This window comes from Leucopleurus acutus, assembly GCF_964270905.1.
Source record: "Leucopleurus acutus genome assembly, chromosome: 2".
Lineage (NCBI taxonomy): Eukaryota > Metazoa > Chordata > Mammalia > Artiodactyla > Delphinidae > Leucopleurus > Leucopleurus acutus.
This window is the reverse complement of record NC_139143.1, coordinates 78,294,819-78,313,821: the sequence shown is the minus strand read 5'-3', so window position 1 is coordinate 78,313,821 and position 19,003 is coordinate 78,294,819. Positions and strand designations below refer to the sequence as shown.

General features: G+C 38.1%; 1 protein-coding gene across 1 annotated transcript in view; it reads right to left on the bottom strand.

The window, feature by feature from the left end:
- Nucleotides 1–946: 946 nt before the first annotated feature.
- The window catches only part of LOC309957769 (interferon-activable protein 203-like), a 39,456-nt gene continuing 21,399 nt past the window's right edge, over nt 947–19,003 (bottom strand). Inside the window, exons 7-9 of the mRNA XM_082833211.1 lie at nt 18,038–18,457; nt 16,369–16,560; nt 947–3,055 (exon numbers count right to left, since the gene is read on the bottom strand). Of these exons, the coding sequence (XP_082689337.1) occupies nt 2,993–3,055; nt 16,369–16,560; nt 18,038–18,457 (675 nt within the window). The 3' untranslated portion in view covers nt 947–2,992. The remainder of the gene's footprint in view (nt 3,056–16,368; nt 16,561–18,037; nt 18,458–19,003) is intronic.

Genomic DNA, 19,003 nt, shown 5'->3' with positions numbered 1-19,003 from the left:
TGAAATGAAATGGATCAATTCAGATCAACTGGTCTAAACAGCATTTAATTGAAGAATACCTAATACAGACAGCCTCTTCAATCAGACTGTGAGTTACTGGAGAGCAGCAGTACACAGGTTCCTTCCCAAACCCAGGCTAGTCAGAATGGGATAATTCCTGGATAAACAATTCCATACAGATAAGTAAAAATAACCAAATTCACAGGAAATCAAATATCAAAGATTTATAGCATGACAAGATTGTCAACCTCACTGATAATCTGAAAAATGAAGTTAATATAAAATTTACTTTTTTCTTATGTTTAAGTGTACTAGAAGACCACTAAGGTTCCAAAAGAGGGCTTGGCAAAATTTTTCTGTAAAGCACCAAATAGCATATATTTTAAACTATGTGGGCCCTAGAGTCTCTGTTACGGATGCTTAACCTTGCACTGGCTACCAAAGGAGCCATAGACAATCCATAGATGAATGAGCATGTTTGTGTCCAATAAAACTGTATGGTGGACATTGAAATTTGAATTTGATATAATTTTCATGTGCTACATTCTTCTTTTGATTTTTTTCCCCAAGCATTAAAAAATATACATAAGAAAAATTTTTGATAATTTAAACTTCACCAAAATGAACATGTCTTTTCAAAAGTTACCTTTAAATCATGAAAAGGCAAGCCAAAGATTGAGACATAGTATTTGCTAGTCACATAGCCACTAAAGACCCTGTACCCAGAATTTATAAAGGATTCTCAAAACTCAGTATTATGCAAACAAACAGCTGAATTTTTAAGATGGGCAAAAAAAAATACATAGGTGGCAAATAAGGACATAAAAAGATGCTCAACCTTATTTATCTTCAGGGAAATGCAGAATAAAACTACAGTGAGATACCACTATGCACCAATTAGAATGATTAAAATTTAAAAAGATTGACCATACCAGAGGCTGATGAAGATGAGGAGGAAGTAGAACTGTCATGCAATGGTGGCAAGAATGTTAAGTGGTACAGAACTTGGCAAAAAAGTTGGATAGTTTCTTTGTTTGTTTTTTAAAATTAACATGCACTTACAATGCTAAACTCTGAGGTGGATGCAGAGCAACTGATATTCTCACACATTGCTCAGGGGAATGAAAAATGCTACAGCCACCTTAGAAAACAGTTTGGCAATTTCTTTTTTCTTTTTTTTTTTTTTTTTGCGGTATGCGGGCCTCTTACTGTTGTGGCCTCTTCCATTGCGGAGCACAGGCTCAGCGGCCGTGGCTCACGGGCCCAGCCGCTCTGCGGCATGTGGGATCTTCCCGGACCGGGGCACGAACCCGTGTCCCCTGCCTCGGCAGGCGGACTCTCAACCACTGCGCCACCAGGGAAGCCCGGCAATTTCTTATATATTTGAAATACATTTATCATATGAACCAACAGTCTCACCCCAAGATTTTTATTCATTGAAAATGATAACACAGGTTCACACAAAAATCTGCGTGCGAATATCTGCAGCAATTTTATTTGTAAATATGTCAAAGTGTCAACAATCCAATTGCTCCTCACTTGGGGAATGGATAAACAAACTTTGGTGGGTCCACACATTGAATTCTACGCAGCAATAAACAGGAATAAACTGATATACACAACTACATGGATGAATCTTAAACATACTATACTAAGTGAAAGAAGTCAGACTCAAAATGCTATATACATTTTAACTTCCATTTTAGGAAACTCTGGAAAAGGGAAAAGTTTAAGTTAAGAAACTATGTCAGTGGTTACCAGGAGCTTGGATTGGAGGAAGCCTTGACAATAAAGTGTCATGAGGGAAATTCTTGTTATGATGGACTGTTCTAATCATTAGGAACATGATCTTACCTTCTGTCCCTTATTTTTCTTACTAGGGGAATGAAAAGAAGAACACTATCAACCCTCTAGAGCTAATATAAGATTAATGACACAAAATAATTGCAAAACACCAGGTACCAAATATGTGATCAAGAAATACACTGTAAGGAAACTATATTCAATATCCTGTAATAAACCATAATGGAAAAGAATACAAAAAAGAATACATTCATATGTATAGCTGAATCAGTTTGCTGTACAGCAGAAATTAACACACACTATAAATCAACTCTACTTCAATAAAATACATGTAAAAAACTACATTGTAAATTTCAGTGTTAGCTATCTACTTTCCGCCATTGTACTCTAAACTAAATTAATTATTCGTCAGTGTTTGCCTAATGCAAGTCTTTGCCTGGAGCAACTTCCTCATAGGATCCACACATGTGAGAACCAGGAAGTATAGCTGCAGAGCTACTTACCCGTTAGTACCTGAATAAGTAAGTGGAACCAGTTATTTCACATCAGACAGGGCTAGAATTACTTCCAACATATACTAGTGACTTCATGCAAATCATCAGAAGCTGCCTTATTTGGTACACAAATTACCCAATTATGGCCCCTCCAGGAGATCAATTCTGAAAAGATATCATTGTTTTGGACTAAAGCAACTCCACCCTACGATAGGGGTTGGCAATTGAAGCACAGACTAGTTTCAGCTGCTCTGCCTTCTTCTTGGGTTTCTTTGAGCAGGGCACAGCTTGTTCAACCTGTTCATTCTTTACCAGAGTTATATTCTGTAAAGATCACAACCAAAGTATAAATCCAAATATTGCTTGGGTCTTAAGTATCCCTATCTGATTTGCAGCCCACAGACTATTTGCTTTTAAGCAATGAACTAGACTCCTAGGGAGGCATGTCTTTAGGAAAAATCATGTTTATTATTATTTCCAAATTATAAAAGTTATAGATGCAAAATTAGGAATTGAGATGATACAGAGAAGTATAAAAAAATGCAAAGCACCCCATCCCTAAGAATTAATGGCTAGTATATATATTGTGGTATTTCAACCATATGTATACATATATACTTTTTTTCTGTACTTAGATCTTAGCTCCATAAACATCAATATTAATAACATCCAGGTTTTTAGAAGAACAGCTATAATCAGGTTTCCATATATGATTCAGGATTGAATGGCTGTTCCTTGCTTTTCCTGGCCTTGGTGACCTTGAAGAAGAAAGAGATAAGGTAAACAATGAGATGACCCTGATTATACATTTCCCCCTTCACTCACACTGTGTCACCTTGCTATGGGCTGCATCCCTTTTTCTCTTCCCGTCTGAGGGGCTCTTCTCCCACTCTCACCTATCTTCTTTAGTGAATTCCTGTCTTTTGAGTCACCACCCCCAATTCTTGGCTGGAACCCTGAAATGAGATATGCACTCACACCCAGCGTGAGTGCATGTGGACAGGCAGGAGTTGTTGGAGAACAAGAGAGAGGAAGGAGCAGGTGTACTCAAAGCCAAGAGTTGAAGGGAAAGTTCTTACTGGAAAGAAAGGTGGAAGAAAGGGGCAAAAGTTATTCCTGGCGCCATGCTGTGAAGGAAGGATTGGGATATATCATTGAGAGTCTGAGTAATGGCAAGATCAAAGAGCATGTGCATGTTGGTGGGAATGTAATTGATGCACTATGGAGAACAGTATGGAGGTTACTTAAAAAACTAAAAATAGAACTACCATATGACCCAGCAATCCCACTACTGGGCATATACCCTGAGAAAACCATAATTCAAAAAGAGTCATGTACCACAATGCTCATTGCAGCTCTGTTTACACTAAAATAGCCAGGACATGGAAGCAACCTAAGTGTCCATCGACAGATGAATGGATAAAGAAGATGTGACACATATATACAATGGAATATTACTCAGCCATAAAAAGAAATGAAACTGAGTCATTTGTAGTGAGGTGGATGGACCTAGAGACTGTCATACAGAGTGAATTAAGTCAGAAAGAGAAAAACAAATACCGTATGCTAACACATATATATGGAATCTTGGAAAAAAAAAATGGTTCTGAAGAACCTAGGGACAGGACAGGAATAAAGACGCAGACATAGAGAAAGGACTTGAGGACACGGGGAGGGGGAAGGGTAAGCTGGGAAGAAGTGCGAGAATGGCATGGACTTATATATACTACCAAATGTAAAATAGGTAGCTAGTGGGAAGCAGCCGCATAGCACAGGGAGATCAACCCGCTGCTTTGTGACCACCTAGAGGGGTGGGATAGGGAGGATGGGAGGAGGGGAGATGCAAGAGGGAGGGGATATGGGGATATATACATATGTATAGCTGATTCATTTTGTTGTAAAGCAGAAACTAACACACCGTTGTAAAGCAATTATACTCCAATAAAGATGTTAAAAAAAAAAAGGGGGGGGGTCTTCCCTGGTGGCGCAGTGGTTGAGAGTCCGCCTGCTGATGCAGGGGACGCGGGTTCGTGCCCCGGTCCAGGAGGATCCCACATGCCGCGGAGCGGCTGGGCCCGTGAGTCATGGCTGCTGGGCGTGCGCGTCCGCAGCCTGTGCTCCGCGGCGGGAGAGGCCACGGCAGTGAGAGGCCCGCGTACCGCAAAAAAAAAAAAAAAGGATCATCAGAGTAGCTACTGCATAGGGTTATTCTGAAAATTAAATGAGAAGATCTATGTACGATATTTAGCACATGTCCAGAATTATCAATATCATCCACTCAAGCAAGCTCTGTTCCACATTGACTATCTTCAGTAATAAGCAAATTCGACATTAGCTGATTCCACATGTTTTGTGCAATGATTGGGTCCTATGGGATTAACTGCAATTAAGTACTCCAAGTTTGATGTCCTTTATTCCTACATAGGCATCTATACACAGACTAGAAATCCAGAGAGCACTAAAAGCACCATCATGATGAATGGCAGGGAGCAAAATTATAGTTTGAGAGTTTTTTACAACCTCAGTCACAAAAGAGATTTTGGGGAGAACACTTAATCGTAAAGACATTTTTTATATCTACTATTTCACTTAAATGTCAGATTAGAGAATAGGCTTTAATTAAAGTTTGTAATAAGTAAAAAAAAAAAAAAAGAGCATGTGCATTTCTGAGTGCCTGATATGTCAGCTTTTGTATTTGATCTGTTTGCATTCCAGTGCAGGCATACATTGAAGATATTATGGGCTCAGTTCCAGACCACTGTGATAAAGCGAATATTGCAATAAAATGACACACAATTTATTTGCTTTCTCAGCGCATAGAAAACTTATGTTTACACCATACTGTAGTCTATTAATGCAGTAGCATTAATTAATGTATTAATCAATGTATTAATGTACATACCTGAATCAAAAATACTTTATTGCTAAAAAGACATTAACCATCATCTGAATCTTCAGTGAGTCATAATCTTTTTTTTATGGAGGAGGATCTTGCCTGGATGTGGATGGCTGCCGACTGATGAAGGTGATGGTTGCTGAAGGTTGGGGTGGTGGTGGCAATTTCTTAAATAAGACAATGAGGAAGTCTGCTGGATTGATTGACTCTTCCTTTTCATGGAAAATCTCTCTATAGCATGCATTGCTGTTTGATAGTGTAGGGGAACAAAGTTTGCCACGTTTACCACCCCAAAATATGTCTTTCTGGCATGAGGATTAATTTATGTTGATTATCTTTAAGAAAGAGAAGAGTCTGTAAGTCTTTCTTTTCACCTCCCCTTTAGCTGTGTAAAGAATTTAGATAAAGGGGCTGTTCCCAGAATAAAGGCCTCATCAGAGGTATCTGCAAAGAATATGGGCTAGGTGTAGTGGAGGAAAACTTGGCAGGGCCCAGAGATCAGAGTCCAGTCTGTGTCCCATCCTCTCTGCATGCCCAGAAACCATTTGTTTACCAAAACATTTGTTTTTCCATCTTCATGTGAATTGTCTTTCTCCCCAGTGGAAGTCCCAAACAACTACCCCCAACATACTCTTTTGTCATTAACTGAAGATGGTATTTAAGGTGAGGGTTTCAGTCATCTTGGTGAGTTACTCACTTTTTCTGGGTCTCTCCCATGTATACATGCTATTAAACTTTTGTTTGCTCTACTTCTGTTTATCTGTCTCACGTCAATTTAATTCTTAGACCAGCCGAAGAATCCAGGAGGGTAAAAGAAATTTTTTTCCTCACCGAGAATAGCATTTTACACACAGTAGAACTTCTTTCAGAATTGGAACCAAACTTCTCAAACCCTGCCAAAGCTATATCAACTAAGTTTGTGTAATATTCTAAATCCTTTGTTGTCATTTCAACGGTATTCACAGCAGCAGCATCAGGAGTAGATTCCATCTTAAGAAGCCATTTGTTTAATTCACCCATAAGAAGCAACTCATTATACGCTGAAGTTTCATCATGAGATAGCAGCAATTCAGTAACATCTTCAGGCTCCACTTCTAATTCTAGTTCATTTGCTATATCTACCACATCTACAGTTACTTCCTCCACTGAAGTCATGAACCTTTCAAAATCATCCATGAGGGTTGGAATCAAACTTCCTTCAAATTTCCTTCAAACTCTCATTCATGTTGGTATGTTGACCTCTTCCCATGAAATAGGAATGTTCTTAATGACATCTAGAATGGTGAATCCTTTCCAGAAGATTTTTATTTGACTTTGCCCTGATCCATCAGAAGAATCATATCTACTGCAGCTATATAGCCTTGTGAAATGTATTGCTTAAATAATAATCCCTGGGCTGCAGAATGGATGTTGTGTTAGCATGATAACAACATTAATCTCGTTGTACATCTCCATCAGTGCTCTTAGGTGATCAGGTGCATTGTCAATGAGCAGTAATATTTTAAAAGGAATCTTTTTTTTCTGAGCAGTAGGTCTCAACAGTGGGCTTAAAATATTCAGTAAACCATGTTGTAAACAGATGCACTGTCATCCAGGCTTTATTGTGCCATTTACAAGAGCAGAGGCAGAGTAGACTTAGCAATCTTAAGGGCCCTCAGAATTTCAGAGTGGTCAGTGAGCACTGATTTCAACTTAGTCACCAGCTGCGTTAGTCCATAACAGGAGAGTCAGTCCATCCTTCAAAGCTTTAAAACCATGCACTGACTTCTCCTCTCTAGCTATGGAAGTCCTAGATGGCATCTTCTTCCAATATCAGGCTGTTTCATCTTCATTGAAAATCTGTTGTTGAGTGTAGCAACCTTTATCAGTCATCTCTGCTAGATCTTCTGTATAACTTAGCTGCAGCTTCTACATCAGCAGCACACGCTGCTTCACCTTGTACTTTTATGTTATAGAGATGGCTTCTTAAACCTCATGAACCAACTTCTGCTAACTTCAAACTTTTCTTCTGCAGATTTCTCACATCTCTCAGCCTTCACAGAATTGAAAAGTGTTAGGACCTTACTCTGGGACTATTGTAGCTGGTTTGACCTTCTATCCAGACCACTAAAACTTTTTCCATATAAAAAATAAGGCTGTTTTGATTTGTTATTCATAGGTTCACTGGCATAACATTTTAAAATTCCTTTAAAACGTTTTTCTGTACATTCACAACTTGTCTATTTAATGCAAGATATCTAGCTTTTGACCTCTTTTTTGCCTTCCTCACTAAGCTTAAATATGTCTAGTTTTTGATTTAACCTGAGAGATATGTGAGTCTTCCTTTCACTTGAACACTTAGAGGCCTCTGTGGGGTTATTAATTAGCCTAATTTCAATATTGTTTTGTCTCAGGGAATAGGGAGGCCCAAGGAGAGGGAGAGAGATGGGGGAATGGCCCATCAGTGGAGCAGTGAGAACACACATAACATTTATGAAAGAAATTTGCCATTTTATATGGGTGTGCGGTTCATGGCACTCCAAATGATTTCAATAGCAACATCACTGATCACAGATCACCATGACAAATATAAGAATAATGAAAAAGGCTGAAATATTATGAGACTTGCCAAACATGACACAGAGTCAAAGTGACAAATGTTTTGGAAAAATGGCACCAGGAGACTTGCTCTACACAGGATTGCTACAAACCCTCAATTTCTCAATTTGTCAAAAAAAAGAAAAAAAAAGAAAAAAAAAGCAATATCTGGAAAGCACAAGAAAATGAAGTGCAATAAAACAAGGTATGGCTGTGTTAACTTTTGTTAGTGTTCCAGGAATCCATCCCACATGAATGTGTATATGTGAGTTTGACAAAGACCATGGAATTTTCCCTGTAGGACCAAACACCTCTGTTGTAGACCAGTATGTGTATCTCACTAAAGGCAGGTAACTTTGTGTTCTGAAATGCTCAGGGGCATCCTTGATCATTTAGATTGAAATGAGCTCTGTTAACTATCCTCTGGGATAAAAGGTATTTCTTCTATTCTATACATGATGAATCAGAGGTTCCTAGTATTTAAGTTATTAGTCACCTAGCAAATGACAGAACCAGTATTTGAAACAAATCTGCCTTAAGGAAGTCCAAATTTACTAAATAATCTACCTGGTCTGAAAATTCAAACAATTCTACAATATTTAGCTTAGATATCATATCCTTTAATAGCCTCTCTGAAGTTTCTCTCTTCAATATGATTAAAAGTACCCTTAAATGAAAACTATAAGATGCTGATGAAAGAAATTGAAGATGGCACAAACAGATGGAAAAGTATATCATGTTCTTGGATTGGAAGAATCAATATTGTTAAAATGACCATACTACCTAAGGCAATCAACAGATTCAATGCAATCCCTATAAAATTACCAATAGCATTTTTCAAAGGACTGGAAAAAATTTTTTTTTATTTTGTATAGAAACACAAAAGACTCCAAATAGCCAAAACAATATTGAGAAAGAAGAATGGAGCTGGAGGAATCATGCTCCCTGACTTCAGACTACTACAAAACTACAGTAATCAAAACAGTATGGTACTGCCATAAAAACAAACATATAGATCAACGGAACAGGATAGAAAGCCCAGAAATAAACCCACACACTTATGGTCAATTAATCAATGACAAAGGAGGCAAGAATATACAATGGAGAAAAGACAGTCTGTTCAATAAGTGGTGCTGGGAAAACTGGACAGCTACATCTAAAAGAATCAAGTTAGAACATTCCCTAACACCATATACAAAAATAAACTCAGAATGGATTAAGGACCTAAATGTAAGACCCGATACTATAAAACACCTATCACAAACATAGGCAGAACACTCTTTGAAATAAGTTGCAGCAATATTTTTTTGGATCAGTCTCCTAGAGTAATGGAAATGAAAACAAAAATGACCAAATGGGACCTAATTAAACTTAAAGCTTTTGCATAGCAAAGGAAACCATAAACAAAACGAAAAGACAACCTATAGCCTGGGAGAAAATATTTGCAAATGATGCTACCAACAAGGGATTAACTTCCAAAATATACAAACAGCTCATACAGCTTAATATCAAAATAACAAACCCAATCAAAAAATGGGCAGAGGACCTAAATATACATTTCTCTAAAGAAGACATATAACAGCCAACAAACTCATAAAAAGATGCTCAATATTGCTAATTATTAGAGAAATGCAAATCAGAACTACAATGAAGTGTAACCTCATACCAGTCAGAATGGCAATCATTAAAAAGACTACAAGGGGGCAGAGTCAAGATGGCAGTATGGGCTTCCCTGGTGGCACAGTGGTTGACAGTCTGCCTGCCGATGCAGGGAACACGGGTTCGTGCCCTGGTCCGGGAGGATCCCACATGCCACGGAGCGGCTGGGTCCGTGAGCCAAGGCCACTGAGCCTGTGCGTCTGTAGCCTGTGCTCTGCAATGGGAAAGGTCACAACGGTGAGAGGCCCATGTACCGCCAAAAAAAAAAAAAAAAGATAGCGGTATGGGAAGACACCGAGTTACCATCTCCCCACAACTAGGGAGCCTGCCTAGTTGGAGAACCCAGCCTGCCAGTGGAGGACCCTGATGCCCAAGGAGATGGAGGAACCCTGAAGTGAATGGGTAAGATGTGGGGGGACTGAAGGGGGAGGCCAGACAGGATTGGCACCCCTGAGGACAGGGAGATCAGGAGACGCAGGTAGGAGGGGCCCTCTGGGAGGAGGAGCTGGAGAGGAGTGGAGGGTGACTGCCCCACCCACTCGGGCCCAGGGAGCCTGCTGAGCTCCCAGGCCAATGCCCTGCCTTCCAAAGGCCCCTCCAGGCCGCGTGGGTCCTTGGGAGCATAGGAGGGAGGTCGGGGAGATCAGGAGAGGCAGGCAGGAAGGGCCCTTTAGGAGGGAGGAGCAGGAGAGGAGAGGAGGGTGTTTGCCTCACCCACTCAAGCCCAGGAAGCCCGCTGGGCTCCCAGTTGAGGTCTCCTACCCTCTGGGACCTCTGTTCAGTTGAGCCTAGGCCCCACGCCCCACTGCTCCCAGAGCCTTTTCCAGCACTGTGGGTCCTAAGCATAGGCCCTGTCCACTGCCCAAACCTTGACCTTGCTTAGGCCCTACCCTCCACAATCAAGGCCTTTTCCACCATTTTTTTTTCTTTTCCCTCCTCCTCTTTTTTACTATTGTGGTACCTTCCAGTTGATAATTCATTTATATTTTTATATTCTTTCTAACGTATCTGTTAGTTTCCTAGTCCAATTTTATTTTCTACATTGTTATTGTTCCCTCTCTCTCTCTTTTTTTTTTTGCCACCCCCACGGTTTGCAGGATCTTCATTTATGAGCCAGGTTGGGCAGAAGCTCCTGCAGTGGAACCTCCAAGTCCAAACCACTGGACTAACAGAGAATCTCAGACCCCAGGGAATATTCATCAAACTGAGGTCTCACAGAGGTCGTCATCTCAGCACCAAGACCCAGCTCTACCCAACAGCCTACAAACTCCAGTTTTGGAAGCCTCACACCAAACAGCAAGTAAGACAGGAACACCATCCCACTAATTAAAAAAAAAAAAAATGAGAGGGCAAAAAAATATGTCACAGATGAAGAAGCAAGGTAAAAAACGTAAAACACCAAATAAATGAAGAGGAAATACACAATTTACCTGAAAAAGAATTCAGAGTAATGATAGCAAAGATGATCCAGAATTGTGGAAATAGAATGGAGGCACGGATTGAGAAAATACAAGAAATGTTTAGCAAAGATCTAGAAGAAATAAAGAACAAACAAAGAGATGAACAACACAATAACTGAAATGAAAAATATACTAGAAGGAATCAATAACAGAATAACTGAGGCAGAAGAACAAATAAGTGAGCTGGAAGACAAAATGGTGGAAATAACTGCTGAGGAGCATAATAAAGGAAAAAAAAAAGAAAAAAATTGAAGACTATCTCAGAGACCTCTGGGACAACACTAAATGGACGAACATTCACATTATAGGGGTCCCAGAAGAAGAAGAAGAAAAGAAAGGGTCTGAGAAAATATTTGAAGAGATTCTAGTCAAAAACTTGCCTAACATGGGAAGGGAAATAGTCACCCAAGTCCAGGAAGCACAGAGAGTCCCATACAGGATAAACCCTAGGAAAAACACACCAAGACACATATTAATCAAACTAACAAAAATTCAATTCAAAGAAAAAATATTAAAAGCAGCAAGGGAAAAGCAAAGACAATATACAAAGGAATCCCCATACACAGATTTTTCAGCAGAAACTCTGCTGGCCTGAAGGGAGTGGCAGGATATACTTAAAGTGATGAAAGAGAAAAACCTACAACCAATATTACTCTCCCCAGCAGGGATCTCATTCAGATTTAACAAGAAATCAAAAGCTTTCCAGACAAGCAAAAGCTAAGAGACTTCAGCACCACCAAACCAGCCTTACAACAAATGCTAAAGAAACTTCTCTAGGTGGGAAAAACAAGAGAAGAAAAAGACCCACAAAAACAAAGCCAAAACAATTTAAAAAGTGGTAATAGGAGCATACATATCAATAATAACTTTCAATGTAAATGTATTAAATTCCCCAACCAAAAGGCACAGACTGGCTGAATGGATACAGCAATATGACACATATATATGCTGTCTTCAAGAGACCCACTTAAGACTAGGGACACATACAGACTGAAAGTGAAGGGATGGAAAAAGATATTCCATGAAAATGGAAATCAAAATAATGCTGGATTAGCAATACTCATATCAGATAAAATAGACTTTAAAATAAAGACTGTTACATGAGATAAGGAAGGACACTACATAATGATCAAAGGATCAATCCAAGAAGAAGATATAACAATTATAAATGTTCATGCACCCAACATAGGAGCACCTCAATATATAAGGCAAATGCTAACAACCATGAAAGAAGAAATCAACAGTAACACAATAATAGTAGGGGACTTTAACACCACACTTACACCAATGGACATATCATCCAAACAGAAAATATATAAGGAAACACAAGCTTTAAATGACACAATAGACCAGATAGATTTAATTGATATTTATAGACCATTCCACCCAAAAGTGGCAGAATACACTTTCTTCTCAAGTGCACACGAAACATTCTCCAGGATACATCACATCTTTGGACACAAATCAAGCCTCAGAAAATTTAAGAAAATTGAAATCATATCAAGCATCTTTTCTGACCACAACACTATGAGATTGGAAATCAATTACAGGAAAAAATACTGAAAAAACACAAATACATGGAGGCTAAACAGTGCACTACTAAATAACCAAGAGACCACTGAAGAAATCAAAGAAGCAATAAAAAAGTACATAGAAACAAATAACAATGAAAACACATCGACCCAAAACCTATAGGAATAAAAGGAATAAAAACCATATGAACATCTCAATAGATGCAGAAAAAGCTTTTGACAAAAGCTTTTGATGCAGCAAAAGCAGTTCTAAGAGGGAAGTTTATAGCAATTCAATATCACCTCAAGAAACAAGAAAAATCTCAAATACACAATCTAACCGTAGACTTAAAACAACTAGAGAAAGAACAAAGAAAACCCAAAGTCAGTAGAGGGAAAGAAATCATAAAGATCAGAGCAGAAATAAATGAAATAGAAATGAAGAAAACAATAGCAAGGATCAATAAAACTAAAACTTGGTTCTCTGAGAAGATAGGCAAAATTGATAAACCCTTAGCCAGACTCATCAAGAAAAAAAAGGGAGAGTACGCAAATCAATAAAATTAGAAATGAAAAAGGAGAAATCACAACTGACACTGCAGAAATACAAAGGAATATAAGAGACTACTACCAACAACTTTATGCCAATATAATGGACAGCCACGAAGAAATGGACAAATTCTTGGAAGGGTACAATTTTCCAAGACTGAACCAGGAAGAATTAGAAAATATAAACAGACCTATCACAAGCAATGAAATTGAAACCGTAATTAAAAATCTTCAAAAAAACAAAAGTCCAGGACCAGATGGCTTCACAGGCGAATTCTATCACACATTTAGAGAAGAGCTAACACTGACCCTTCTCATACTCTTCTAAAAATTGCAGAGGGAGAAACACTCCCAAATTCATTCTAGAAAGCCACCACCCTGATACCAAAACCAGAAAAAGATATCCTAAAAAAAGAAAATTATAGATCAATATCTCTGATGAACATAGATGCAAAAATCCTGAACAAAGTACTAGAAAACAGAATACAACAACACATTAAATGGATCATACACCACAGTAAAGTGGGATTCATCCCAGGGATGTAAGGATTCTTTAATATATGCAAATCAATCAATGTGATACACCACATTAACAAATTAAGGAATAAAAACCATATGAACATCTCAATAGATGCAGAAAAAGCTTTTGACAAAACTCAGCACCTATTTATGATAAAAACCCTCCAGAAAATGGGTATAGAGGGAACCTACCTCAACATAATAAAGGCCATATATGACAAACCCACAGCAAGCATCATACTCAACGGCAAAAAACTGAAAGCATTTCCACTAAGATCAGGAACAACACAAGGATGTCCACTCTTGCCACTCTTATTCAACATATTTTTGGAAGTTCTAGCCATGGCAATCAGAGAAGAAAAAGAAAGAAAAAGAATACAAATTGGAAAAGAAGAAGTAAAACTGTCACTGCAGATGACATGATACTATACATAGAAAATCCTAAAGATGCCACCAGAAAACTAATAGAACTAATCAATGAATTTGGTAAGGTTGCAGGATACAAAATTAATGCACAGAAACCTCTGGCGTTCCTATACACCAATAACGAAAAATCAGAAAGAGAAATTAAGGAAACACTCCCATTTACAATTGCAACAGAAAGAATAAAGTATCTAGGAATAAACCTGCCTAAAGAGGTGAAAGACTTGTACTCAGAAAACTATAAAACACTGATGAAAGAAATCAGAGATGACATAAACAGATGGAGAAATATACCATGTCCTTGGACTGGAAGAATCAAAAGCAATCTACAGATTCAATGCAATCCCTATCAAACTACCAATGACATTCTTCACAGAATTAGAACAAAACGTTTTACAAGTTGTAAGGAACACAAAAGACCCTGAGTTGCCAAAGCGATCTTGAGAAAGAAAAATGGGGTTGGAGAAATCAGGCTCCCCAAATTCAAACTATACCACAAAGCTACAGTAATCAAGACAGTATGGTACTGGCACAAAAACAGAAATACAGATCAATGGTACAGGATAGAATGCCCAGAGATAAACTCACACACATACGGTCACCTAATTTACAACAAAGGAAACAAGAACATACAATGGAGAGAAGACAACTTCTTCAATAAGTGGTGCTGGGAAAACTGGACAACTACATGTAAAAGAATGAAATTAGAGCAACTACCTAACACCATACACAAAAATAAACTCCAAATGGATTAAAGACATAAATGTAAGACCAGACACTATAAAACTCTTAGAGGAAAAACACTCTTTGACATAAACCACAGCAAGATCTTTTTTGTCCCACCTCCTAGCGTAATAGAAAAAAAACAAAAATAAACAAATGGGACTTAATTAAACTTAAAAGCTTTTGCACAGCAAAGGAAACCATAAGCAAGACAAAAAGACAACCCTCAGAATGGGAGAAAATATTTGCAAGTGAAACAACAGACAAAGGATTAATCTCCAAAATATGCAAACAGTTCATGGAGCTCAATATCAAAAAAAACAACAACAATCTAATTAAAAGTTGGGTGGAATACCTAAATTGACATTTCACCAAGTGAGACATACAGATGGTCAAGAGGCACATGAAAAGATGCTCAACATCACTAATTATTAGAGAAATGCAAATCAAAACTACAATGAGGTAGCACCTCACGCCGGTCAGAACGGCCGTTATCAAAAAATCTAGAAACAATAAATGCTGGAAAGGGTGTGGGGAAAAGGAAACCTGCTGCACTGTTGGTGAGAATGTAAATTGTTACAACCACTATGGAAAAGAGGATGATGACCTAGAGGGGTGGGATAGGGTGGATGGGAGGGAGGCTCAAGAGGGAAGGACATATATGCATATGACTGATTCACTATGGTATACAATAGAAACTAACACAGTATTGTAAAGCAATTATACTCCAATAAAAATATATTAAGAAAAAGATACTATGTGGATTAAATGAGATAATGTAAAGAAAAAAATAGTTACAAGTAACAAATGCTGGAGAGGGTGTGGAGAAAAAGAAACCTTCCTTACACTGTTGTTGGGAATGTAAATTGGTGCAGCCACTATGGAGAACAGTATGGAGGTTCCTTAAAAAGCTAAAAATAGAGTTACCACATGACCCAGCAATCCCACTACTGGGCATATGCCCTGAGAAAACCATAATTCAAAAAGAGACATGTACCACAATGTTCACTGCAGCACTACAATAACCAGTACATGGAACCAACCTAAATGTCCATCGACAAATGAATGGATAAAGAAGATGTGGTACATATATACAATGGAATACTACTCAGCCATAAAAAGAATGAAATAATGTCATTAGCAGCAACATGGACGGACCTAGAGATTATCATACTAAGTGAAGTAGTCAGAGAAAGACAATTATCATATGTTATTATTTATATGTGGAATCTAGAAAAATGATACAAATGAACTTATTTACAAAACAGGAATAGATTGACAGACATAGAAAGCAAACTTATGGTTACCAAAGAGGATAGCAGTGGGAGAAGCGGGAGTAAATTAGGAGTTTTGGATTAACATATGCACATTATTATCTATAAAATACGTAACTGAGGACCTACTGTATAGCACAGAGAACTATACTCAGTATCTTGTAATAACCTATAAGGGAAAAGAATCTGAAAATGAATATATATATATGTGTGTGTGTGTGTGTGTGTGTGTGTGTGTGTGTAACTGATCCCATTTGCTGTACACTTGAAACTAAGAAAACATTGTAAACTATACTTCAATACAAAAAAAATAAATTTAAAAATATCATTAAAAAAAAGAATAATGAAAAGAAACTTTACACCCACTAAATGGCAAAAATTAGTTCTCGTTCCACCTGCTGGACTCTCTGTAGTAACAGCAGTCTAGTTTTCTTAAAGACTTCTACTTTGGAACAATAATGACCCCCCAGAAAATCTCACCTTGATGAAACTGTGAATTATGGATCTCAGCTGCCTCTTATCCCCACTTAATGCCAATTCAAAGCAGATGAGTGTAAGTCTATCGCCTTTCTCACAGCTGATTCTGGTCAGTCGTTCTCCATAAACCAGGACTTCCATCACTCCTGTATTATCTTGTATGTCATAATATATGCATTCATTACGTACCAATTTCTGCAAAAGAAAATTAGCATCCATCTTCTGAGAACTGGATCAGGAATTTCCACAACTTTGAAAAATATAAGGTGTTAGTGGAAACTGTTGTCTCAGACCAGTTAATATGAGCTGGAGGTCCAGAATTACAGGTACCAAATAGTGTAAGATATCTTGTTCAGTTTATCCCCCCATTTAAATTCTCTTTCTGTCTTTCCTTCCTTTAAGTCTTTGTGTGCTGGGTTCTTCTAGAAAACTGGATTACTTTCCTAATTTTTCCTGCTCCCATCTCAGAATAGCTGAGATTTCTTAAGAAAATTGGATATAGTGTGGTCTGATAAGCTTCACAGGTTTCTTTGGATCTCCCTGAGAACAAAGGCCATTCATGTCTTATTATGAGTCTCAAAAAGATGGTTGCAAGTCCTCCTTAAGCAGATTATTATTTCAATATGTAATTCTTTCCTCTATCTTCTCTATTTATTCATTCTTCCCTAATCTGCCCAATCTTGAATCTAGATCATCTACTTCCATTGTTCTAATTTCTATATCACTTACTTTACTCATGAATTCTACAAATGCACATGTGTGCACAGTCACTTAAACAGAGTGTATGGAAAACAACAGGGGGATAGGTAAACAGCCACCCTAGAAGACATATATAATGGATTATGAAACAATACTTCACATAACGGTTAGGTCAGCTAACCTTAGTATTTCTATGATGTGTTGGGACTGAAATACCTACCCTAATTCTAAGAATTCAGCAAAATTCTGCATTTTATTGCCCATATTAATATATTGTGGAATGAAACAACTTGATTTTTCTAGCGTTTTCAACATCCATATTTCTCTTATTTGTTAATGCCAAGGTTTTTTGCTCAACAATTTTTTGATGAATGAATGTGAAGAAGTGAGAGAACTTTAGAGGTCAGATGATCAGAATCTTAGCTAACTGTGGATAAGAGCTGATTCTAGGGCAAAGTAGTCTATTGATTTCTGACTCTGGTTGTCATAGTTGAAATCCTAGCTTGGAAGGGCAATTCTTTATTCACAATTAAGTTAAGCTGTCACTGAAACAGGAGGCAGAACTCAAAGAAACAAAACCAGAAGGAGAGCTCTCTCTCTTCGCCCCCCCACCTCTCTCTATATATCTATATATATAAACATATATAGATGGATATAGATTTGTATGTATCTATATATATATATACAGATATAAACTCTGCCACTTACTGGCTCAGGGTGGCTATGAATGGATTAGCACAGCTGTTAAAATCCCATGATTTCTGGAGGACTTGCATGCTGTTACCTTGGGAAGAAGAATGTTAAGAGATTGTCTATGTTATATTCTGAAGTGGGAAGATGGCACCCAGGTATCCCTGGTCAGGGGGGCTTTGAGTTCCTGTGTTTATGAAGTTAACCAAATTCATTCGGCAGCTAAGACTTTTACGTTCCAGGGTTGCAGAAGAAATATTGCAGAACAATGGTGTGGGCTTACCTCATGCACCAGAAACACCCCATTCACAAATGTTCCTAGAGCTTGCGAGTAAAGATGACTGATTTTAGGAGTTGCATTTGCCTTTTGAATCAGGCTTTTAGAGATCTCCATCTTTCGGTCAGGGTTAACATCAGACACAGATGAGGCATTGAACACCTCCAGGAACCCACTGCGGCCAAAATAATCTGATATGGCAATGATTTTCTTTGGGATGAACTTCTCCTTCAGGTCAACATGATAAACCTTCACTTGGAAGAACTGGCTCTCAGTAGCCACTGTGGCATGAAACATCTTCCTCTCGCCTTCTCTGACATCATATGTAAATGGTTCCGTTGCTTTCAGCACCATCACTTCTTTGGGCCCCCTCTGGAAGCCCTCCTCTCTGGAAGCTTCTTTAGGTACAGCCTTCAATCTTGGTTTCTACATAGAAGTATACAACAAAAACAGGCACAATTAAGAACAGGATTCACTCTCTAATGAGAATCATCTACGGCTAAATGTTGACCTCAACAAAGAACATAATTAAGAACATAATTAACATATTAAGAACATAATTAGGTGGAGTTGGGAAAAAAACATAATTAACATATTAAGAACATAATTAGGTGGAGTTGGAAAAAAAAAAACCTAGACAAAGATCACTGACGTGGTATATATAATCTAATGGAATGTATGGAGATGATTTAAACAGTGAATTTTCTTCTTTTTCATTGTTTTATGAGTGTGGTAGGAAGAATACTTTTCTTTAAAAGGTATTAACTCAAGGGAAGAACTATTTCTCCCAGGAAGAGCTATGTAGAGTACAGAGGCAGTGGGCAATAGCAATGCTGCTGTGTAGTGATTTCTAGTAGAGATGAGGATGAAAAAATCAACTTAAATTATCCCATCAACTCATTTCAGTGTGCAAGATACAAATTTGGATGAACATAAATTGCCCTTGATAGCACTGAGAGTAGGGAATGGCTC